At 43.9% G+C, this 25735-nt stretch overlaps 1 protein-coding gene and 1 pseudogene across 2 annotated transcripts in view; one reads left to right on the forward strand and one right to left on the reverse strand.

Annotated features, from left to right (window-relative positions):
• Window positions 1-436: 436 nt before the first annotated feature.
• ACD11 (Glycolipid transfer protein (GLTP) family protein) overlaps window positions 437-25735 on the reverse strand; it is a 50712-nt gene continuing 25413 nt past the window's right edge. Inside the window, exons 2-4 of one of the 2 annotated variants that reach the window (XM_087389462.1) lie at window positions 21627-21799; window positions 20882-21027; window positions 437-958 (exon numbers count right to left, since the gene is read on the reverse strand). In XM_087389462.1, the coding sequence (XP_087245588.1) occupies window positions 852-958; window positions 20882-21027; window positions 21627-21799 (426 nt within the window). In that variant the 3' untranslated portion in view covers window positions 437-851. The remainder of the gene's footprint in view (window positions 959-20881; window positions 21028-21626; window positions 21800-25735) is intronic. The other variant, XM_087389461.1, reaches the window with a different exon arrangement.
• LOC147891385 (uncharacterized) lies at window positions 12845-18563 on the forward strand (annotated as a pseudogene).

Below are 25735 nucleotides of genomic sequence, written 5' to 3' on the forward strand. Positions count from 1 at the left end.
CAATCTACAGTCTTTAAGCAATATGCAATCCAAGAAAACTTTTAACATATAAAAGCTCAAAAACCACCACATTGGCTAATCAAAAACCCTTCTGAATCATTCAAAGAGCATAAAACTCTAAGTGTGATGGTATATAATGTTGTTTGGCTTAACTTTACAACTTCTATGAAGTAATGCCTTTTACTAGAAGCATTGATCCACTTTTTGTTACATTAACTAGCTTAGTGAGATCTCTTGCATGCAATTTATGAGCTTTTTTTTTTTAGTCCAACCTCACCACAAAGCCAGTTCAACATTAATCCTACTGCCCTTTTCCCTTTATCTGTTTATTTCTTTGAAATTTACTTAACCAAATGTTGATCATAAAATCACACAAAGCTTTAGCTATGCCAAGTTAGTAAGGAGCTTCATATGTTAAATTATGATATTTTTTAATGTTGAATACGCAAGGCCAGTAACACCACACCGCATAAGAATCTGATACAAGCACATCAGATATTCACCTATTGCTTCTTCAGACTGAATGGATAGAAATGCTGCTTGGAAAGCCACCAAGAAAGGTGGACAAACCACTGAAGAACAAATTAATTCTGTAATATCTCTTTGTTATTTTAGCAAATAAGCATGTGCCTCTGTAATGCCAATCCCATCTACTAAAAAGCTCAAGAATTCACAGGATAAGCTATGCATCAAGTACAGAAAGAGATCATTAGATGTACCTCTTTCAAGTGTTACAACATTGTGGTGGTCTATTCATGCTACTGCCACAACATGCAACAAACCCAGCAACTGACAATGGGACCATTTGTAAACATCTGTGGCACCTTCAATGCAAGTTGAATCAATGGCTTCTACCAATCAATACCCAAGTCCCGTGACAAGAAGAGATTATCAACATAATTAATCACAGGATCCACAGCAGCAACATATGCTTGCATGAGCTCTGGTGCAGAGTTCTCTGTAACAGACACAAGGTAAAAGGCACAAATAAGAGAGAATTTTGGTTGAAAACTCGTTGCGACACATGATCCCCCGACCCCCAAAAGTAAAAGTACCATTTCTTACTAGAGCCCTGTTTGCAAGAAATCATTAGACTCTACATGAAAAAGTCAACAGTCACAAGAAAAATGCTTAATATAAGAACCTTACTGAATGGATCTCCCAAACACATGCAAAAGCAAGAGCTACTTGGTAAATTTACCTATGATACCACTCTTTGTGGAGGGTATAGTCCTATGCCCTGAAAGGTGTGCTTCCTCTTGGACCACTACTGCTCGCCTCAAGGACCACTCTTGGACCACTACTGCTTGCCTCAAGGACCCAGATTAACTGGCACAGGTTAATTGGTTTTACTTTTCTCTCTCACCCTGGGGAAACACATACCCAAAGGCCAAATAGCGAAGCATTTTGGTGTGCCAAACAGTCAAAATATATTCAGAGATTATTGAAGTTCAATTCAGTCCCTGGATAGGCACTAAAGCTAATGGGGTTGAATATAACCGATGGATTCCTTGATTCGTGAAATGTAGAAGGTATGCAGGCCTTATAGAAACCTACAGACACACACGATTTTTGTGGAATTGTCCTTTGTCAAGTGCAAGGACAGATATGTACAATACCAGCTAGACATGTCCCTACCTCATTGCACTCTATCTTGCTTCTATGTCTTGTTATTCACACATTTTTTATATCTTTGCCATTGAAATATTGATATTGGTCATCTTTGAAAGGCAAATATGTATTGGAAGATGATTTATTTTGAAAAAAGTCTGTGTGGACGATTAAAAGCTCATTCCAAAGGACATGTATCACGTCCCTAAAGTACGAGATACCTTTGATGTGTTCCTAACAGTTCTAGTATCTGTCCAAACCCCTTAGAATCCGTGGAAAAGTATCATATACCTAGATGAATCCAGGAACATTCCCAAACTCATCCTCTAAAAACACAACATAGTGCAATTTCAATCTCATGATAGTCACTCACAAGGTTGAAAACCATAAACTCCATCATGCATAGCAGGGACTAGCTACTATGACATCCCCACTAACGTCATCAGCGCCCAACAGTGGGTGTAGACCATAGTATAAAAATATGCTCTCACACATACAAATCCACACACCCACACATACTTGAGCATCAATTTATACAAAGTCTTCGTACTGAGTTTCTGTCGGCACTCCGGAGGTGAAGGGCAGACTCAGCCATGATGAAGGCTAGCACTAAAGGAGAAGGCTAATCAAAAGGTAGTCCAAAATCTCTTCATTCAAGCTACAACTGCTTGTGAAGTCTAAACATTTTCATTTTAGTCTCTCCCCAACGAGCATCTAAATCTAAATCTAGCTGATAGGGCAACGCACCAATTAAGATAGAAAGAATTATCACAATACCAGCAGGCCGCAACTTGGAAAAGTATCAACCTATTATGCACTTGTAGATTTAGAAACCGATTACTACACTTTTAAGCTAAAAACAATAGTGACAACCTTACCAAACATTCATGTCTATTTAGTAAAGTACTTGTCACATTATATATATGGATGAATCCAAGAGCATGCCCTTATTCATCCCTCCAAAAACACAAGACATAGTGCAATTTCAATCCCATGATAGTCACTGATAAGGTTGAAACAATATACTCCATTACACATAGCAAGGACTAGCTACTATGACATCCCCATTTGTATCATCAATGCCCCAACAGTGAGTGTAGACCATAGTATAAAGATATGCTCTCACAGATACAAATCCACACACTCACACACATACTTGGGCATCCATTGATACTACAAAGTATCGAGCAACTAATGTTGTCAACCAGAACTTTTTTCATAATCACATTGGCCCTAGTAAGGTGATCAATTTTCATAATCACACTGGCCCTATTAAAGTGATCAATGTTACCAAACATCACTGAAATAATCCTAAAGAATCTTTGTTTTTAAAACAATTACCAATCCATCTGGAAGGTATAAACTAGATACCATCAATAGAAATCAAGGGCCCATTGGTATTGGTTTTAAATTTCTAACTGCTTAGGAATTCTGATGTATCCATCAATGGTATCTAAGTGTCCCATAACACTACAAACCATCCATCCGGATGACCTATTTGGATCATCATGAGTGTAGACCTCGGTAGGATCGAAATTCAAAATCACGGTCCAAACAACTCTATCTCGGACTTATGAAACTATTGCTAGAGTCTAGAAAATCCTTCTATTCGACTTTTTCTTCCCTCTCCCATTTAAAATAATAATAGGGCTGCCCAGATCTGTACAAAACCAAAACACCTTGGTCTTGAGAGAGAGATGGGTGAAATGTTAGTTAAGTACACAACTTGACTCCTCAAAGCCCGTCTTAGACATGAGACTCACTCAATGCCTATTTCTTACATGAGTATTGTGGCCACAAAGAAGTAACCTTAGCCACATTCAAGTCTGCCAAGGTTACTCACACATGAGTCACCTGTTTTGAGTATTGTGTCCACAAGGTTTACTCTCTCGTTTTTGTCACAAAACAGCAGGCCACCCTGATTTTTGTCACTCCAAGTGCTCCTGGACCCTTCCTACAGCAAGGCGCCTAAGTTTCGGAGCTGGTCACCTATCTTGGTTGTGTTTCTCGAGCTGGCCACCACCCTTTTGTAGCTGCTTTTGCCGTTTTTCTTCTCCTGGAGCAATCACCCTTCTCCTGAAGGAAGTTGGTTGCGGGCCACCTTCATCGGGAGCTGATTTACAACTGGTCAACCAACAGCTCGGTGGAATTTTTGCTGCAGCACATGTTTCTACACAAGCCGCCTCTACCACGACTTTTGAGGTCATTTTCAGACCTGTTTTCTTGTCTACTTGCTGGACAACTCATTTAGGGACTGTTTTGGGGCTTTTGGAGCTGTCTACTACCTGCTTTTGGCCTGTTTCAGTTAGTATATTGCTCAGGCAGCTCAGTTTTGGCACTCATGTGCATCCTCAAAAAATACAGCTCTGCAATTTACTGTTTTGACCTGAACAGAGGTGAAAATCAATCACTTAATGCTTGACCAGTCATGGTTCGACTGAGGGGAACATTTGTGCTTCGTTTGGAGCAATTTTCCAATCATTGTTTGCACTGTTTTTGTTGGGGTAAAGGCACATTGCCACCCCTTTATTAAAGATATGACACCTATGACTGTCTTAAGACAGTCATAGGGTGAAAAAACCTAATCCTAATAAAACCTATGAGTTTGTGGTGTGGCTCATCACTTCACACCCACATCTTTTGAGTCACCCCTCTCTCTCACTCTCTCCCCGTTGTACTTCTCCCTCATTCTTTCCCTCTCAACTGGTATCAGAGCCTTCATTCTCTCCCTCTCCCTTTCTGCCTACCACTCCCTCTACCCCTCCTTATACCCTCGGGCAGCGCGGGCAGAGAGGCGGCACGCAGGCGCGCGCGTAGGCAAAGCGTGGCAGCGCGGGGCAGCCAGCCTTAGTCGCAGCAGCAGCTAGCTGCTGCTAGCTGCGTGTGCGCAACACTTCGCGCACCGTACAGCCGCTGTACGGACGTACGGCCGTCCGTACCGCCATACGGACACCGTACAGGCAGCCGTACTGTACGGACGCCGCCGTACGGGCTGCGTCAGGGAGAAACATTTCGAAATTTGTTTTTGGGATTTGTACCCTGCACAGGTACAGCAGATCCAGCAAGTACAGCCGGTACAGCAGGTACAGCAAGTACAGCAGGTACAACAAGTACAGCAGGTACAGCAGTTTTTTTTTTTTTGGGAAGAAGAAAAAGAGAGAGCACTCTGCTCTACATTTCCGTTTGTTCAGTTCTTAAAACTGTGTGTTGAAGGTACAGCAAGTACCCTCGTGTCCCTCGTGCTTGAGGTGACTAGTACCACAGTGTGTGGTGGTTGCACAGTTATCTTGTTTCGGGAAGGTCAAATGCCTTGATTTTGCAGAGGGTCTTTTATGCTTTTGCTGAGTGCAAATCTCAGCTTTTGGGTGACATTTTCAAAGGGCTTTTGCCTGGAAGTTTATGCAGAGTATGCCTTGAGGCAGTGTGGAGCCAGGGAGCCCACATTGGTCTTGTTTCCGCAGTGTATTCAGTGACATTTCTGCAGGTCACATTTTGTGTACGACACCTTGAAAAAATCTCAGTTGAGCCACGCTTGGCCAGGGCGCATCGAGTTTACTCGGTCCCTAACTGTCCATCGTTGACAGTGCTCAAAAGATTTTCTCTTCAGTGGTTGTACGTTGGGATCTGTGTTGTTATTGTGTACACAGGCCCGTTTATGCATTGCATTGTCAGGTGAAAGTGCCAGGAGAGCCCTGTATTTTGTATGCTACCTCAGTGTTGAGGTGTTTTTCACTTGGTACAGGTGTCAAATCAAGGGGCTTTTGCCCAGATTTTGCTTGAGAGCACTTGAGTTACTGTTTGAGACCTTCAGATGCCTTTTATCCCCTTGGCAGAAGGGTGATTGCTTGGGATTTGTCCCATTTTCTGTTGCAGGTTTGTGACAGGCTGAAGTGTCTGGAGCCTCTTTTCAGTGAACAAAACAATGTATGACAAGTGGTTTATGCATATAAAATCAGTGCAATACCTCATCTGAGGTGGGAAAAGTGTCCTGGACAGCAGTGTTTTGTGCTTCGTCAGCTGATGATGCACTGATAAAGCACTTGTGGAACAGCTGCAGCATTCTGAAATTACTGTTTTATGCCTATTTGAGCACGGTACAATGTGTCAGAAGGTACAATAACTGGAGGGAAATTTTTCTGTTTTGCTGCAGATTTTTTTTACAGTAAAAACAGCACTATTGTGAGTGCTCCTGGCTCTTGATAGAGCAGGTTTTTCTGAGAAATCAGAATTTTATTCAGTCAATTTTTTGACTTACAGGGAGTCAGGTACTTTCCTTATCTGATATGGCATCAGGGGGAAGTGAATCATCAATTCTGAACATAAAGAAATTGGAAGGGGCACACAATTATGCATTATGGGCAGAACAGTGTTTGAATGTACTTCTGCTAAAGAAGATTTCTAAGCCCATAAGGGTGAAGGGTGTCAAGCCATCTCGGATGTCAGATGATGAGTGGGAGGAGCTAGATTTGTCCGCGCGGGCTGCTATCATGCTTACTCTCAGTGATTCTCTTGTGTTCAATGTTCAGGCTGAAAAGACCTCTTATGGCCTATGGCAGAGGCTAGCAGAGTTGTATGCCCAAAAGAGTTCAGCCAGTAAGGTTTATTGGTTGAAGAAGCTGGTTGATCTTCGCATGAAGGAAGGTACAGCTATGACCTCACACTTGAGTGAGTTCAATGCCATCTTTACACAGCTGATTGCACAGGGGTTGAACCTTGATGAGGAGTTCAAGGCTACTTTCTTGTTGTGTACCCTCCCTGAGAGTTGGGACACTTTCAAGACTACCCTGTCTAATTCAAATGTCACTCTTATATATGCTGATGTAGAGAGCTCTCTCCTTATGGAGGAGATGAGCAGGAAGAATAATGTGGGCAGCAAGTCTTCAAACGCTTTGCAGGTACAGGAAAGAGGCAGGACTCAGCAGAAGGGAGATCTGCTAGCAAGTCCAAATCCCGCAGTCAGTCCTGTGGCAAAAAGGATATTGAATGCTTTTACTGTGGCAAGAAGGGACATGTGAAGTCTAAGTGCTTCAAGTTTATACGGGATCAGAAAGCCAAGAAGGCTGAGGCAAAGGATGCAAGCAGTGGAAGCAAAGGCAAAGGCAAGGCCAAGGCAGATGACTTGGATGCAGTGAAGGTTGCAGCAGAGGACAGTGACAGTGACAGACATGATGTTTTATGCTCTTCTGTTGTAATTGCACATACATTGGTTATTGATGGTCATGACATGCACACCTGGCTCTTGGATTCAGGTGCTTCTTTTCATGTTACTCCTCATAGGGAGTTGTTTACTTCCTACACAAGTACTCATGGAGTTGTTCACCTTGGGAACAACTATGCATGTCAGATTGCAGGGATTGGTAGTATACAGATAGTATTCCCTGATGGACGCATATTTATGCTTGATGGTGTTCGCCATGTGCCGCAAATCAAGAAAAATCTGATTAGCACTGGCTTGTTGGATGACAGTGGTTACCACACGACATTTGGGGATTCCAAATGGGTGATTACTGATGGCCAGGTTGTAGTGGCTGAGGGTTATAAGAGTGATACCTTGTACCCTCTTTATGTTTCCAGTGTAGGTAATCATGTTGTTGCCATAACCGAGCTGCCAAAGGTTTCATTGTGGCATAGCCGGTTGGGACACATGTCCGTTGAAGGAATGCAAGAACTGTCACGTTTGGGTTATCTGCCGTCTCTTTCATTTTCAGATTTGCCTACTTGTGATCATTGCATTTTTGGAAAGCATTCTATGACTCCTCATAAGAGGAGAACTCCCCAGAATAGAGCACCGCTTGATCTAGTGCACACTAATTTGTGTGAGATGCCACAGCTATCACTAGGGGGTGCAAAGTATTTCATTACTTTTATTGATGATGCCACACACAAAGTATGGGTCTATTTCTTGAAGCATAAGAGCGATGCCTTAGATGCTTTCAAGAAGTTTGTCGCTCAGGTTGAGAATCGGACAGGTCGCAGGCTGAAATGCCTCAGATCCGATAATGGGGGTGAGTATGTGTCAAATGCTTTTGTACAGTTTTGCGAAGCTAAGGGCATTAAATAGGAACTCACTGCCCCTCATAATGCATCTCAAAATGGTGTGAGTGAGCGGATGAATCGAACTATTCAAGAGAAGGTTCGATGTATGTTGTCTTATGCTGCATTGCCCCATGGCTTTTGGGCAGAAGCCGTGCAAACAGCAGTTCACATAATTAACAGGTCGCCGAACAAGGCTTTGGAGTTGAAAGTGCCAGAGGAGGTGTGGTCTGGCAAGCCACCTTCATATAAGCACTTACGTGTGTTTGGCTGCGAGTGCTTTGCTCATATACGCAAAGAACTGCGCACCAAACTGGAGCCAAAGTCTTTATGGGTTATGGTGACGAAGGTGAAATGGGGTACAGGTTATGGGATCCCGTTAAACGGAAGATTATACGCAGCAATGATGTCATCTTTAAAGAGGATAGTGTACACAAAGAACCCGTGCAACCTGTGGAATACAGGAGGGTTATTTATGATGATGTCAGACAACAAAGAATGCCCATTTATATGCAGCAGCAGGCTGCCGCAGATAACCCTGTTCAAGAGGGTATACAAGCTGAAAATCAGCCAGATAATTTTGCCAATGATGCACCACTGGATATGCCAGCAAATGGGGCTGTAGAACAGCCAAATATGGTGGTACAGCCACCCGTCATGCATGACGAACAGGCTAGACAGCAGCCTAATCCGGAACATTTTGTTAGGAGGAGCACCCGTGTACAACGGCCTCCTGACAGGTTTGTTCCAGGAGCCAATAATGTGGCTGATTTTATTATGCTGACAGATTGTGGTGAGCCTTCCAGTTTCAAGGAAGCTATGGGAAGAACAGAGAAAAAGAAGTGGGAGAAAGCCATGCAGTCAGAAATGGACTCCCTACTTCAAAATGATACATGGGACTTGGTGCAGCTCCCTGCAGGCAGAAAGGTTTTGCCATGCAAGTGGGTTTACAAAGTCAAAGTGGATTCAAATGCTTTACCGAGGTATAAGGCCAGATTGGTTGCCAAGGGATTTAAGCAGGAGAAGGGCATTGACTTTGATGAGATTTTTTCCCCTGTAGTCAAGATGACTACTTTGAGAGCAGTGTTAGCTCTTGTTGCTCATGAGGACATGGATTTATGTCAGATGGATGTGAAGACTGCTTTTCTTCACGGAGATCTCCACGATGAGATCTATATGAGTCAGCCAGAGGGATATGCTGTTAAAGAGAAAGAGCAGCTTGTGTGTAAGCTCAAGAGGAGCTTGTATGGACTCAAGCAGGCGCCAAGAGAATGGTACAAGAAGTTTGATGCCTTCATGCAGTCCCAAGGGTATCATAGGTGTGAGACCGATCACTGCTTGTACACCAAACGGGCAAAGGATGGCAGTTTGATGCTACTCATTCTATATGTGGATGACATGCTGATTGCCAGTAAATCTCAGCAGGAGATTAGTGCTTTGAAGAAACAACTGCATAAGTCTTTTGACATGAAAGACTTGGGTGATGCAAACCATATTCTTGGCATGCGGATTACTCGTGACAGGTCCAAGGGACTTTTGTTCCTGTCACAGAAGGAGTACATTGACAAAGTACTGCAAAGGTTTAAAATGGAGGGGGGGAAGTCTATTAGTACCCCGTTGCCTCCACATTTAAAACTCAGCAGTAAGGACAGCCCCAGATCAGATGATGATAAGGCTGAAATGGCCAAGGTTCCGTATGCATCTGCAGTTGGTTCTTTGATGTATGCCATGGTTGCCACTCGTCCGGATATTGCTTTTGCGGTGGGAGTCATCAGCAGGTATATGGCAAATCCAGGCAAGCGGCACTGGGAAGCAGTGAAAGGTGTCTTGAGGTATCTCAAGGGTACCAAAGACTTGTGCATATGCTATGGTAGGCAAGATGCATTGGTGCATGGTTTTACAGATTCAGACTATGCAGGGAATGCAGATAACCGGAAGTCTACTACCGGTTATATTTTCACATTTGCAGGAGGTGCTATATCATGGGTGTCTCGGTTGCAGAAATGTGTTGCACTGTCAACTACTGAAGCTGAATATGTACTGAGGCTTGCAAGGAAGCAATATGGCTTACTCGGCTGGTGGGAGATTTGGGCATTACAGGAGATATGCCAGTTTTGCATTGTGATAGTCAGAGGCTATCATGTTGGCAAAGAATCCGGTCTTTCATCAAAAGACCAAGCACATAGATGTGAAATATCATTTCATCAGGGAGGTACTGGAAGACAAGCGACTTGAGCTTGTGAAGGTGCATACTGATGATAATCCTGCAGATTTGCTCACTAAGAGCTTGCCTACAGAGCGGTTTGCACATTGCCGCCACATCATGGGATTAGGATGAGACCATTCTTATTTTATGGTCTTGTATACAGTAACTGTATATTGCTGTAATTTTTATTCTTTTCTCCCCTTTAGGCACATTGGCCTTTAGGTGGGAGGTTGTTGGGGTAAAGGCACATTGCCACCCCTTTATTAAAGATATGACACCTATGACTGTCTTAAGACAGTCATAGGGTGAAAAAACCTAATCCTAATAAAACCTATGAGTTTGTGGTGTGGCTCATCACTTCACACCCACATCTTTTGAGTCACCCCTCTCTCTCAGTCTCTCCCCGTTATACTTCTCCCTCATTCTTTCCCTCTCAGTTTTTTGAGGTATTTTTGCTGCAAATTCTTGAGGTGTACTCCGGGTAAGATGTCGGTCAATCCTTGCTTGCATTTGAAGTTTCTTTTTCATCTTCTTTGCTTGCATTCTGTAGGCCCTCGTGCCTTGGGGAATTTTCTTTTCAGGTGCACTCAGAATTCAGTGGGCACTTGGGCTTTATTTGAGCCAAGAGGGCAGATCTGATCCTCTTTGAAACTGTTCAAACAGTCCATTTTCAGGCTGCATTTGCCTAGCCAAGTAGTGACTTGTGGAACAGTGTTTTGTTTTGGTTGCAGTATAATTCACAGCACATGAACTTTGCATCTTTCGTGAAAAGAGAACTTGATAATGTCAAGATGCTAAAGGGTGACTCAACCTCAGATCATTTGACTAAGATCCATGATCTTAGAGAACAGCTATTGAATTGATGAAGTCATACCTGATAATCAGCTTATATCAAAAGCTCCAAATTCGTTACCTTAGGCATATTTAAGTTTTCATACGTCTCTAAATTTGCCCATGAGTTGTAGTACAGTTCCACTCAATTTTCAGGAGCTTGTGGGGCTGTTGTTGCAGTAAGAACAAACAAAGAAAAAGGTGCAAGATGACAATCAAGTCTTGTTGGCTAAAGGAAAAAATAAGCCTCACTTTGCTGGCTCTTAGTCCAAGACTGATTCAGCTCAGCCATTAAAGAAAAAGGATGCTCCAAATCAGGTTCAAGATCAGCCTCTCACACATGAGGATGTGCAAGAGGTTGTCACAGGAGAGACGGTTGTTTCATAGGAAGCTAGACAGTCTTTTAGATGGCTGTTACAAACTCTGCAGGACAGCAAGCAGACCTTCAGCCCCTCTCTTTAGTAGGACAAGGGTTGGCTCAAGAGGAACAGGTGGAGCTAACTTTGTTGATTCAACTTGGATGAGTTCGTTGTATGATACATAAGAACTAAACAGTTTAGAGGATGCTCAAGACAATGAGCATTGGATGAGGGCTATTGTCACAAGGGCGTGAGTTTTGTAATCACATGTGGAAAACTAGGGGGCACGGCCTTAGGATGTGGGTGTGCAAGATTTTCCCCTAGAGATTAATGCCTCGGGGGTGAATTGTCCAAAGAGGGGGCAAAATATCCTTAGGACCCAAGTTGACCATTGGTTTGGTCCCACTAGAAGGGACAAGGGGTAAATTTATTGGTTTGGCTTTAAAAATGCACAACTAGAGGGGACGAGGGGCAAATTAATTGGTTGGGTCTTAAAAGGGTCCCACTAGAGAGGGCATCGGCGGGGGCAAATGAAGGGAGGAATGCCGCGTGGCCTTTTCCCATCCCTGGATTCATTTGGCAAGGTTCACGGTGGAGGAAAAGGATGGAAAAGTCGCAAGTGCCGTACAAGAGCGGACGAAAGAGTTTTGGATGCACGGATAGGTAGAGTTTGATTGTTTTTGACATATACATATGCCTCGGGGACATCTGCCTCGGGGACTGTGCACAACTGTTTTGGACCTTGTGTGGCAGCTTGGGAGCCCGTACGGGAGGCTTGGTGTCCATTTGCAGCTCCGTGGGCTGTTCGTGCAGTGAACAGCCAGCACTAGAAAGGCTTAAAGGCTGACTGCTTCATTGCTTGAGGACCTGGCCGCTCATAGGGCCAAGTACACAGGCCATGAATTGCTCCGGAAAGGGCTGGTCTCGTTCCATTGTCTCTTTCACTTCCTTTTCCTCAGTCATTGCTCTTGTATGAGTAGGCTAAGCTGACTTGCACACAGGACAATACATAATTGGGGCTGGATTGCTCAAGCTCATGTATGAGCTCGTTTGGATGCTCCTTGATTAACTAGGGTAAGCTGGTTGTCTCCTCTTTATCTTGCTCGGCTTATGAGCTGTGTTTGGAGAGGCTTGGTTGGCAGGGTGGTTCAGTGTGGATGCTTGCAGTTGTACTTCATGTTTCTAAGGATTGTGTGAAGGCTACCTATGCTTTCACCCATTGCTTGGGTATTCCAGTGAGTCAATAGACACTTGTGGGGAGTTGTGTGACCCCAAACAGCTCCCAAGTTTTATGCAAGTGTTTGCACTAAAATGGATGCCTATTGCCATCGAGGTGTGAGAGCAGAGCCAACAGGGCTAATGTTTGGGATATTGATGCCTACTAAGAGTGGGAAGAGCACTGAATGCAAGTGGGATTGAATTCATTGTGTAATCTTTTTGCTGGACTCTCCAATTAATAAAGAAATACTGAAAGGGGCACCAAGGGTTTGGGGCCAATCTGTGTCCTTGTAATTGAGTAGGAGCACTCTAGCTCCCCCAATCTGTGTTGGAGTTATTTGCTGAATATTTTAGTGTGAAGGCTTTGGCTGGTTAGTTGTCTTTACTGCCCTCTTATTGGCCTTGAGGCTGGTTTCATGGTTCCGTCCCAGGACATCACCATCTTTCTTAAGGAGGTGAGCCTGTGATTGTCTCTGGTGAAGTATTGCTTACTCTAATTGGATTACAGCAAGAAAAAATGTCTCTGACAGATTATGATTGGGATATGGAGGGGTAGTCCTACCAAGATGAGCAAGAAGAGCAATCTATGCATGAGGGAGCCTCCCAAGATGACCAAAATGTTGAGGCACAGCAAGCTGTAAATCCTTTTGGTGTGAGTGCCTCTCAGTCAAAAGGGTCAAAAGAGGCTGAGGATGCAGAGGATGTTGATGCTATGTTTAAGGCACAGTTAATGAGCGCTGTGGGAAAACTCACACAAGTCACGTAAGACCCAAGGTTCTTTAAGTTTATGCAGACTCCTTTGAGGTGTAAGGAGAGAAAAAAGCATTCTAATGTAGGGGAGCCTAGTGGGGTTCAAAAACAGCCACTTGGTGTGATGCCTTTGGATGGACAGCCTACAGTATGCCAAATGTACAGGGTGCTCCAATGCAGCAGCCCTTTCAAGGTTCTCGTATGGATATGCATGGCCAAGGGACTGATTTTCAGAATTTAAATCAAGGGCAGCAAGCCTTTCCCCAATCCTTTTTGCATCCAAGGTATTTTGGTGGGGGTTCGGTATTTCTAGCAATGGCTGGTCAAGCTAATGATGGTCAAGGAATGCTTGAAAATTGCCCTGTTGGTTTTCAGCCTGGGATGCAAGGCAATCTATCTGGGGATATGCAGCCCGCAATGCCTAACATGATGTATGGCAATCATAGTTACCAGCCGAAATGGAAACAGAAGAAACGGCCCCCGCCAAAACGGAAACGGAAGAAACGGCAATATGATACAATTTATGTATAAAAATTTATTTTTTATACATAATATAATTATCAATAGAGTGCAAATCATACATAATACAATTATCTATACTTGAAGCTTCAAGCATCAATGCATCATTCATGCCTCTATGATTCTAAATTCTTGAATGATGCTTCAATAATCTGAAATCAACATGTATCATGACTAACAAGTTTGGCATTACAAGAATCTGAAATTTAGAAGTTTGAAGTACTTTAAACTTAGCACACAAGTTGAAACTTGAAACTTGAAAGCATCCAATGTCCAGACTCCATAGATGATCATGATTCATGATCCACAAATTTCATGATCGTGACTCATGAGTCATGCAAGACTCAAAATAAAAGCACCCATGGATGATATAAAAAAAAGCAGCTACCACCTGGCACCAAGGTCCAAAGTATACTCAGTAGTAAGTACTGTATCTAGTCTAGGAATCAAGATACATCATGCTGCAGCCTGCAGGCTGCATGCATGATGCATCTGAAGTGTCATGACTAGGAGTAGGCTAGCACTGTAGTCTGTACACTCGTAGTCAAGTGACAAGGACCAAGGTGCATCACTACTGATCATCTGCATCATCCATGGACTCCTCGTCATCATCATCCTCTGCCTCCTCAAATGAGCTTGAGGCATCTATGTCACTGTCTGAAGAAGAATCATCAACATCAGGATCAGGACCATCGGGTGCAACTGAAGTACTAGCACCATCTCCAGATGGTTGAGTGTATGATCGTGTGTGGTGTGCTGGTGCTGACAGCTCCTCATACAACATGGTGTATATGTCGAGCTCCTCCCGTGGGATATCTGGTATGGCCTTCATCTTCTCCACGTCCACCTTGTCTACATTCACTTGGCGAGGTTCGGGGCAGCCGGCGGCGAACTCAAGGAGACGGAGGTTGCAATGACAAAACACCAACCGCTCCAATTGAGCCGTGCTCAATTTGTTCCTCTTCTTTGTGTGAAAGAGGGCCCAAGTGCTCCAGTTCCTCTCACAAGGACCGGAACTGCAGTCCTGTGAGAGAACATGTATAGCAAGGCGTTTCTGCCATAAGCCAATTAAGCAGAGATAAGTATCAGGAACTTGATAACTTTAAACATATTTGTAGTAGATAAAACTTCAAATTACTTAACGACTAAGCTCTAACTAGTGGCGTTGTAACTTGTCTCTTACAAAAGTAGGAGTACAGTTGCCATATTTCTCCCACTAGGAGACAAGCTGCAACTGTGTCTCTCGAAGCCTAGCCGTAGGTCGACCAAAGGAAGGCTGTGATTGCGGAACAATAGAAGTTCATCCTCCATTCTTCGTTGCATCTCCAAGTCAGTACCCGTCCAATTTTGTAGATACTGTTGCATCCCCTCCTCCAACTCGTCATTCTCATATTGCTCTTGATTGCACCAGAGGGGATGCAATACATGTGCCACCGCATGGATTGGGCGATGGAACCAATTCCACCGCTTATTCCATATAGCACGGATGGACTCAACCCTAAATCATGCCACAAGAAATTGGAATGCATTATGCATGCAAAATTCATAGACTATAGATAATAGTACATACATAATATATATCTGAAAATTCCAAGCTTCATGATAACAAATTGCAATTTAGTAACTACAATAATTATACATATTACAAAAGTAAAAAGTCTTACTTATCAGGTGATAGGGAAGTGTTTCTGTTGAGGGCCTCTCCAATCTTGTCCATAAACTCGTACAAGAGCCCTAATGTGCTTCCCTCCATGTCCGTGATGCGAAGCACCGTGTAGATAGGATTAATCGATTTGATTAATGCCTCCGCTTGATTCCACCAAGACTCATTCATGATCATGCGAAAAAATTTGATAGACTTTGCTTGGCCTCTATCATCCCAATCTCCCCACTCCCGAGACACAACCGTGCGCAACAAGCCCTGGCGCACTCGTACAAGCCTCTCCACCACTATAAACATGTAAGCAAACCTTGTGGCTGGAGGTTTCAATAGCTCAAGGTCACTGTAAGCCCAATAGATGCTGAGGACTTTGGGTCTCTTCGTGACAAACTTCACGATACTGCGGGCTGTGGAGAAGATGGCATCAATCCAAGGTATCTTCCCTAGGTCCTCGATCAAAAGATCAAGGCAATGTCAGGCACAGGGTGTCCACACAATCTTAGGGAACTCATCTTCTAACATGGCACCCATTGACACACAATTGCTGCCATTATCTGTCACCACCTGCACCACATGCTCAACACATATCTCCATAATGGCTGCCCGTAAATGCTTCCAAATATACAACCCTGTAATCACTGTACCTGCAGTGGAAGCGTCTATGGCTCTCAAGAACATGGTTCCCTTGCAAGAAGACACTAAAATATTGTACACATTCCTCCTGCGTGCATCTGACCATCCATCGCATAAGAGTGTGCATCCATATTTTTTCCAAGTCTCTTTCGAGGGCTTCATTTGGTCTTCCACACATTCTCTCTCTCTTCTTAGCTCTCTTGTCCGCAAGGCCTCATATGTAGGCCCTTCCCATTCATACCCAATGCGGCTTACAGCTCTCATGGCCTTCCTCCATCGTGTAGTCTTCGCCACATGAAAGGGTATTGCACACTGTACGAAGAGCTTTGTGAGCTCACTAGTGGCCTCCTTCACTGCTTGCTTTTGCAAGCGTGCTTGAATGCTAGACCTTTGTAGTGATCCTCTTTTTCCCGCACTAGCATCCACACTAATTGATCCATGTGGCAAGGGTGTTCTTGTAGCACTAGGACCCGCGCTCGATGTAGTTGATACCCCTCTACTTCTCTTTGCGAAACCCAATGTGCTGGCATCATCCAATGGCTCAGTGTCAGCAGCCTCTTCTTCATCTTGCAGCCCTTGCCCTCCACTTTTTGCAGCCAAGGCTGCCATACGCACACACTTCCATTCTGTTAGGCCACCTTTCACTGGAGTAGGCACGAACTCACAAGGTCCTACATCCTTGATGGGAACACCTGCTAGATGGTGTTAAGATTAAAGAGAGGATGGAGAGAAGAAGGATGGAGGGATGGAGAGCAGGCTGCCAAGCTGCAGCTTGCAGGATGGAGAAGATGGAGAGAAGGATGAAGAGGATGGAGGTCCGAGGAAAATGGGATGGAGAGTCCAAGAGCAAAGGATGGAGGGATGGAGAGAGCTTAGAGAAGGTGGAGAGAGCAGCAAGGATGCACACGAGGAGTGCAATGGGCGGGAGGCGGCAAAAAAAGGAGCCAGGTTGCGAAATCGCGATTTTGGGGGTCTAGGTCAAAAACAGGTTTTACGAAACGGCGTTTCTTCAGAAGCGCCGTTTTCGTTTTGCCGTTTCCGTTTCCTACCAAGAAACGGCCGTTTCTAGCAACTATGATGGCAATATTGGCATGCAGCCGGGAATGCAAAGTGGAAGGTCAGGGACCTTTGGAGCTCCTACAGGTATGTTTGATATGCCTGGGGCTGGTTTGGCAAACCCTTTAATGGGTAGTGGCAGTGCAGGACAGGTTGGAGGGAATGCAATGCAACCTCCATATTTGCAGCCACCTGTGTATGACAATCTGACACCCAAAGGAAAGGTAAAAGATTACAAGGAGGGTGGGGCAGCAGTGAAGTTTGAGACCTTTAATAGAGCTCAAGACAAGTTGAAGGCTTTAACTTTCATGCAGCAGTTTGATGCAGCCTTCTCAGGGGGAAACTTCACTGAGTCCTCAAAAATGCGTAAGGCAACCACCTTCCTAATGGAGAATGCTCTATAATGGCGGACAAATTTGCTGCTCCAGAATAGAGCACCCACAAGTTGGGTTCAGTTTAAACAAGTGTTTTCAGCTACTTGGTTGACCACTACCTTCGAGGTGGATGTTGTGACAGCATAGCACAAGCTGGATGCAGCCAACTGTCATAACTTGGAAGAATACAATAAAAAGTTTTGGGAAGCCCTCTTGCTAGTTAGCTCCTACCATCATGTGCCTTTATCAGAACAAATTGAAAAATATTGTTGTGGACTGCCAAAGGAAATTAGAGACTATTGCACGAAGACAAGGGTCACCAACATGTCTCAGCTCATTGAGAATGCTACTACAGCTGATGCATTGCTGTTGGGAAAAGCCAGTGGGTATAAAAGCATCAAGTCTGAGAATTTTAAGAAAGCAGGGAAACCAGGGAATGCTCCAATTGGCTGTCACCTGAGAAAGGAAAGCCTTGATGGAGGCCAATAAATGCATTCACTACAAGGAAGAGGGGCACGTGGCACGCGATTGCCCAAAACACAAGCTTAAAGGGAAAACGGATGATAGGGAAGAGGAAAAAGACAAGAAGCCTAAACCACCTGCAGGGTTAATGCCTAATGTTATCAGTGAGCAGCCCAATGGTGATGCTACGGAGCTTTGCAGGGCATGGGACAAAGTGAGGGATCAAATGACATTAATCTTCTTTCACCAAGGGGCTCGTGCAAATTTTCTCTCTCCGGAGTTGGCAAGCAAACTTGGAATCCGTGCAAAGGAGATGGGGCCTATGAGTGAGGCAGGCTTGGCTTGTCCTGAATTTAGCACCCCGGTTACCCCTATCATTGGAAAGCTCCGCTTGCATATACAGAGCTTTGTGGACAGCAAGGAATTTTACATTATGTCTCTTGAGGGCTGTGATGTTTTGTTGGGTATGCCTTGGCGCCACAAAGTTCATGCTTTGGTGAATACATATAATCGGAAGATCTCCCTAGAGCATAGAGGGAAGAAACATGTTGGATGTCAAACTTAAGGGAGAGTCGAACCCTGTTGTATCTGCTTCAGCTATATGCTCAGTAATGAAACATCATATTTCTGCATATTTAGTTTTTGCAAAGGATACTACGTCTAACGATCCACAATTTGTAATCTCTACGCTAGATAAAGAGTGGACAGATTTTCCTGATCAGTTTGGAGAGTGTTTTTCTGACTCATTGCCAGGCAATCTTCCACCTGAGAGGCCTGAGGATCATGCAATTGATATAGTGCCAAGCAGTAGTCCACCAAACGGAGCACCTTATAGCAAGAAGAAATCATGAGCCAAGTGAAGGATCTTTTAGAGAAGGGACTGATTCAGCCCATTTCTTCCCCTTACTGTTCACCAGTTCTGTTAGTGCAAAAGCATGATGGTTCATGGAGAATGTGCATTGACTACCGTGCATTGAATAAGATAACCATCAAAAACAGATTTCCTATTCCAAGAACAGATGATATCTTGGATAGATTGGAGGGGTCAGCTATCTTCAGTCACGTAGATCTCAAGAGTGGGTATAACCAAATATGCATTCGTCCAGAGGATGTGTCCAAGACAGCCTTTAGGACCAGCTTTGGGTTGTATGAGTTCTTGGTTATGCCATTTGAGCTTACGAATGCCCCTGCCACCTTTAATCAGATGATGAACATAATCTTCCGGAACAACAAATCTTTTGTGGGCACTTTCTTCGATGACATGTTAGTGTATTCAAAAGGGAGCACAAGAAGCATATGGCCATAGTATTTGCAGAAATCAGCAAACACGTAAATGCAAAGAAGAAAGAATTCTTTATGCCTTGAGATTCACTTTCTGGGACACATTGTCTCTAAGGATGGAGTGCGCATGGAAACCCGCTAAGATTAAAGCAAAATTTGCAATTGGCCACAACTGAAAATTTTGCATGAAGTACGAAGATTTTTGGAGCATAACGAAGATTTTTGGGCTTATGCTCGTACTACAGGCGGTTGATATGCCATTTTGCTGAAATTGCTTCACCTCTCTACTCTATACAGAAGAAGGGAGCATCCTTCGTATGGGCTGAGAATCCAATTGCAACATTTGAGATGCTAAAAGAAAAGCTTTCCACAAATCCAATGTTGATCTTACCAAATCTTCGGAAAGCTTTCCATGTCCAAGCTTATACATGTGGAAAGAATGGCCTTGGAGCGGTCAGTATGCAAGAAGGACAGACATTTTGCAGGATGATGAGAGACATCTAGGCATTTATGAAAAGGAATTGCTGGCTGTAATTCATGCCCTTGCTACATGGAAGCACTATTTACTTGGGGCTGATTTCACAGTGCAGACAGATCATCAGCCTCTGAGATATTTCCTCACTCAGACGAAATTATCTGAGAAGCATATGCATTGGTGGACACCTTTACAGTAGGTCATGGACATGGTGAATGCCTTAGCCTTGCCTTGGCACTTGGGTACTAGTGTGTGCACGGATGGAATGCAGGTTGTAGCCAACGTTTGGCTTGGACAGTGGAAATAGCCCGTGGGGCAGAGCACAAGGGTGAGCCCTTGTTGTATGTATCAATTTCATTCCTAAAGAAATAAATAAATACCACTGATTCCGTACCAGCCCCGTACTGGACCTGCATCGTACCTGTCTGTACCAGCTCTTTGTCTGTACTGCTGTCCTTGGCTGCCTTCCGTACAAGACGTACGGACTGTTCCGTACAGTCTTCGTACCTTCCGTACATTCAGCGTACAGCTTGGCCATACATTCCGTACTGTTTTGCCGTACAGCCTGCAGCACACAGCTCATCCGCACAGTACGGCCATCCGTACCTTTGTCGTACAGTCACCGTACAGGCCGTACATCCATATGTCAGATGTACTGTTAGTTTCGTACTAACAGTTCCGTACATTTGCATTTGGCCTTCTAAGCAGGTTTTATTCCTGCAGGCATTCTTGCAGTTGGTCGTCTGGCAGACATTTCTTTACAGATAGCCATTGTTTGGCGTAGTTCTTGTAGAAAATTTGGGGCATTACATACCGTTCAGGACAGTCAATCCAGTTCACAGCAGGGTGCCATCAAGCAGAGAATATCAAGCAGCTCTTAGCTAAGTGTAGAGCTCATCAACAGAGCAGAACATTACAGCAGAAAGAGTGCTCAAGGAAGGCATTTTGGGGCTCCTCCCGAAGCCATTGAAGACCTCAGATTGGAAGCACGCAGAAGAAGGAGAGAGCAGGAGGATTGGTGACACTTTGTGACCTCAGATCTAGCACTAGCGGAGCAACATCTGGCTGTAGGTTGTCAGTCTATGTTTGTACTTATCTTTTGGTCATATCTGTGGATATATCTATTGAAGTTTTGGTTGCAATATCTTACTGTTTATCTCCAAATCTGAGCATTCAGGCTTTCATACTTGCTTGTGCACATACACAGTGTAAAATCATAGTCTATATTTTCCACTGCGCATAATGGGTAGGCCCACTATTAATTCTAATGTCATGAGATAATACCAAAAAATCACAACAAGCTATGCTCCTTTGAATGACAAACCATATGAGGTCAAAAACATTGAGATATTAGTGTTCCTCAGACACTCACCCAAGTTCCTAAGTCACAACAAAGTTATATAGCTCACGTACCATCTTCATTGAGCTTGTTCAGCAGTTGTGATCTTGTTGGGAGAGCATAAAACCCTGCTGCCACTGCTGCCCTGATTGGAAAGCTATGATATGGAGCAAACACTTGTGCATATGCTCGTGATGCAGAGTCTTTAAGAGAATCATCCCTAACAAGCCAGATGTAACAATCGGATTAACAGAAAAAATAATATCAAGTTGTCCCATTAAAATAAACATACCAGATTGCTAACTATTTTCAGCAATCATTCCACCAAACCCTTATATTTGACAGTCATCTTTCTGATTGACGGAATCAATTGCAATGTGTTTGATGTTTTCTACAAGAAATTATCTATCTAGATGAATCCAGGAATGCCCAAACTCATCCTCAAAAAACACAACATAGTGCAGTTTCAATCTCATGATCATCACTAATAAGATCGAAAACCATAAACTCCATCATGCATAGCAGGGACTAGCTACTATGACATCCCCACTGACATCATCAGCGCCCAACAGTAAGTGTAGACCATAGTATAAACATATGCTCTCACACCTACAAATCCACACACCCACACATACTTGAGCATCCATAAATACAAAGTCTTCGTACTGAGTTTCTATCGGCACTCCGGAGGTGAAGGGCAGACTCAGCCATGACGAAGGCTAGCACTAAACGAGAAGGCTAATCAAAAAGTAGTCCAAAATGAATTTCTACAAGAAATTGATGAGAGATTAATGCAAATATCGCAAAGCCAAATCTTACTTGCTATTCAGAATGCCTTGGAAAAGCACTTTGACCATATCAAGGCCACGTTTTACCCTTAGCAGGTTGCGTGAATGACTGCCTGCTTCTTTTACAGAATCATGTCTCATGTCAAGTTCGATCAGTGATGGCAGAGTGTTCAAAACTTTGGAGGCTTCTGTGAGATCCTGCACCTGCATGATAGGTAAAAAATTTAAGGCTGGTGAACCTTTTAACAAATGAGCAGAAAAACCAAGAGGGAGGGGAGGGTGGCGGGGAGTATGTTGGTAGAGTCAAAAAGAGAAAAAGGAAAGTAGAAGACACACAAAACAAAGTTAAAAGTAGAACAATAATTTGGTAAGCAAATCTATGCTGGTACAAAAGCAAAAGTTGCCATCTACGTTTCCCAAAATCCTGGAATCATTTACATGAATAAAGACATCTAGTTTACAAGACTCGAACAAAACTGACATGCTTACATATAATCATCCTATTCCTATTTCAGTACCATACTATTTTAAAAAAAGTACTTCTCAAACGATGTACCCGGCCTATGCTTCTGTCACTGTTAGACTTTCGTAGGGACTACATCATGCTTTTAAAGTTATTTGAAGTTAGTGAACTGAAATTTTCCAAAAGCATCCTCTATCAAGTTTTATACCACAGGTTCAGGCAAGCTTTCTTAAGAGAGCTCACCAAATTGTTTGGTTGTATCCCAAGTCACAATTAATCAACAAACAGGTGAGACCTATTTTTTCATTTATCCACACATTTTTCACTTGATGGAATTCCCAACTTCACATTAGCCCCCTTTTAATCTTCCAGTTAATGCCGATGTAGGCTGCTATCATCATTGACCAGTTTAAAGAACTAGTTTTTCCAATACCTCCCTCCGAATCTATGTTCCAATATGCCACCATATCCCATCAAACACCACATGACAACTATATACATTTCCTCCAAATTCTTGTTCCAACTCCCACCATCTCCCATCAAACATCACATGACAAAAATATACCTTCATATAAGACTACGGTATATCCAATCTTACAAAGGAAAGAACCAAGATAACAATGCGAGTGACAGGGGAAAAAAAAGAAGGGGGGGGTACTTAGAGGAAGGATGAGAGAGAGAGAGGGAAAGAGGGAGTTGTACTAATGTCTTCGGGAGGCCTCACGGGCCTATGAGATTGCAAAGTAAATCATCAGAATAACTCATACAAGCCGCCATGGGCTGAAGCAAAGGGCTCGCTAAGCCCTTGCTAAGTGCTATGCTAAGCTAATGATCACATAAAACTCAAAACTCAAAAAACACACTCTCTGAGGCTCTCAAAAGACTCCAATAGGTAGTGCGAAAGCTCTGAGGACATATCTAGGAGTCGTTGTATCCCTCCGATAAGATGCAAAGTTGTCACGTATCTATAGCTGTCGAGTTGTCTCTCGTTGTGATGGAGGCCGTGGTCTCGAGATCTCGCTCTCGCGAACCCGTGTTGTCATGTGCACGGATTGGTATCTGACGTTTATTGGGTACACAAGACTAGCTAAGGTAGCCTTGGGAGGCTTAGGGCTAGGCATGCTTGATTCTCGGGTTGAGTGGCAAGGGTACGAACCAGTTAGAGATCTTCGCTATTTTTGGCGCATTGGGCCCAAGTCTATAAAAGGGGCCCATAGGTTCAGTTTTTAGGGAGCCGATGGGAGCAGGTCTCGTTCCCAGGTGCTAGGTATGATCTTGGATTGAGTCGCGGACGCGCGCCTTCATCATAGCGTAGCCCAAGGCCTAGCAACAGATCCTAGTCCTTTAGGAGCCACCTGGTGGTATGGGACACCAGGCTGGTTAGGATCTGGTTGGGAGTTCGTGCCAGTAGCTCAGCTTGTGGCTCAGAGGGGACATCTCCTGATTCGGGATCGCATCCCGTAGATGTCATGGTTGGGTGGTAAGTAGCCTGCTCAGATTCCTCACGTTTGATGCGTTCTTGTGTTTTCTTGCAGATTAGAGGTTTCAAGAGTGCTGGGGACGTGTCAGTTGGTATCAGAGCCAACTCCTGAGATAGAAATCTCTGTCACGAGTATTTGGGACATGATTCTCTCCACATATGCCTCAATTTCGAAATTCATGTTCATGCCTTGTAAGTGCTTGTTGGTTCATCGTTAAGGGTTGTGGTTCTGGATTGGGAAAGAAGGAAGGTGAGAGACTAAGAAGGGTGAATTCGTTGCAAGATGTGAAGGGCTGACAGAGAGAGAGAGAGGTGTAGTTAGGAGGAGGTAGTGAGGTCCGGGTAGAGGAGTGCGAAGCGAGTCATGATGGAGCGTAGAGCTGAGGTGTGTAGGCCATCTCCTGGTGGTTCTAGTGATGTCCTATAGGCCATGGTATGTGTCTTTTAGGCCACATAGGACACTTAGTCCTATGTGACACCTAGGACACTTAGTCCTAGGTCTAGGTACTTGTACCTTGTACTTCTCTTTTTCCTATTATCCAAGTTTGACGTGACGGCTAATCTATCAACTCGTTTGCAACCTGCATTCTCTCTCTCTCATTCGATCCTTCAATGTTATCAGAGCCATGTTCGCCTCGTTTCCTGCCCCCGGATCTGCATCTGCTCCCTGTGCCACCATCCGTACAGTTCGTACGACTGTACGGACAACCGTACAGATTTGTGCGTCAAAATCTGTACGTCTTCTACAAGGCTCCGTACCTTCATCACGCGTTCCGTACAATCATCGTGCAGCCGTACTTGCGTTGTACCTACGACGCCGTACTTGCGTTGTACCTGCACTATCGTACAGTCGTACAAATTAATATCTGCATCGCCGTACAACAGGCACCGTACTCGTCCTGTACTGCAGTCCGTACTAGGCTCCATACTTATTCCATATTGCAATCTGTAGATGGTACCGTACAACCGTACACTGCATCCGTACAGTCTTCGTACCAGTGTACCAACCTCGTATCTGCATCAATACAAATCATACTATTTGTACCGCACAGCCGTACTTTGGATTCAGCACACCTGATCCGTACAGCCCTCGTACAGTTGTACCTCCTTCGTACAACTATCGTACAATCATACATTCTGTCAGTACAGATCGTACTATTCCCGGGATTTCAATCCAGTACATTGGGTCAGATTGCAAGACATTGAGTCACTTTTGCAGGACATTGAGTCAGATTTGCATACATTGGGTCACATTTGCAAAAATTTCAGTAAAATTTGGGCTTTTCTGCATTTGCCCTCTTTTTGGCCTATTTGCCCTCAATAAATTTGGGGCTTTTACCAGATTTGCTGTTTTTGCAGTGAACATTGCCTGCCACAGTCACATTTGGGTCAGATCTGCATTTGCCCTTTGATTTGGGTCGGAAATTTGCAGATACTTGCTGTCATTTTTGGACAGCCAGCTTTTTGCAGTGATAGCCTTGAGGCTTTTGGGTTTTCAGGTCTCTTTCAGGGTATCACATTTGCTATGGCTGGGAATAATCAAGATCTATTTGGCGTTCTTCGTGAACATGATAAGTTGGATGGCACCAACTATCCGACGTGGTCTTATCTCATGAAACATATTCTTGTTGCAAAGCATTTGTGGAATATTGTTTCTGGGGCTGATCTGAGGCCAGCCAATGCTACAGTGGTTGCCTCTACTGCTCGTCCCTCTGCAGGGGGTACTCCTCTTGATGCCTCTTCCTCTAGCACTCCTATTGCTACTCTTCCAACTCAAGAACAGTCAAGATGGGATGCAAGAGATGCAAATGCACATTCATGTATTGCTTTATCATGCAAGAGAATCATTATTCCACACATCCGGTCTTGCAGGACAGCAAAGGATGCTTGGGATAAATTGGCTTCTCTCTATCAGATTCGCAATGAAGCTCGTGTTGCATATTTGAGAAGGCAATTACAGGAAGTTAGTATGAATGAAGGTGACTCTATGGATGCATACCTGACAAAGGTCAAGGACCTCATGGAACAGCTTGCCAACATTGATGAGGTGGTGCCAAATTCACAGCTTGTCAGTACCACATTGAATGGACTGCAAGATACATATCAAGGGTTTGCTACAACCCTTCGATTAGTGGCCATGGGTAATCCACACCACTATTCTTTTGATCAGCTAGTTACTTTCCTTTTGCAGGAAGAG

Source organism: Dipteris shenzhenensis, chromosome 18, assembly GCF_047967505.1.
Source record: "Dipteris shenzhenensis isolate YYH24624 ecotype China chromosome 18, Dip_SZ_1.0, whole genome shotgun sequence".
NCBI classification, from domain to species: Eukaryota; Viridiplantae; Streptophyta; class Polypodiopsida; order Gleicheniales; family Dipteridaceae; genus Dipteris; species Dipteris shenzhenensis.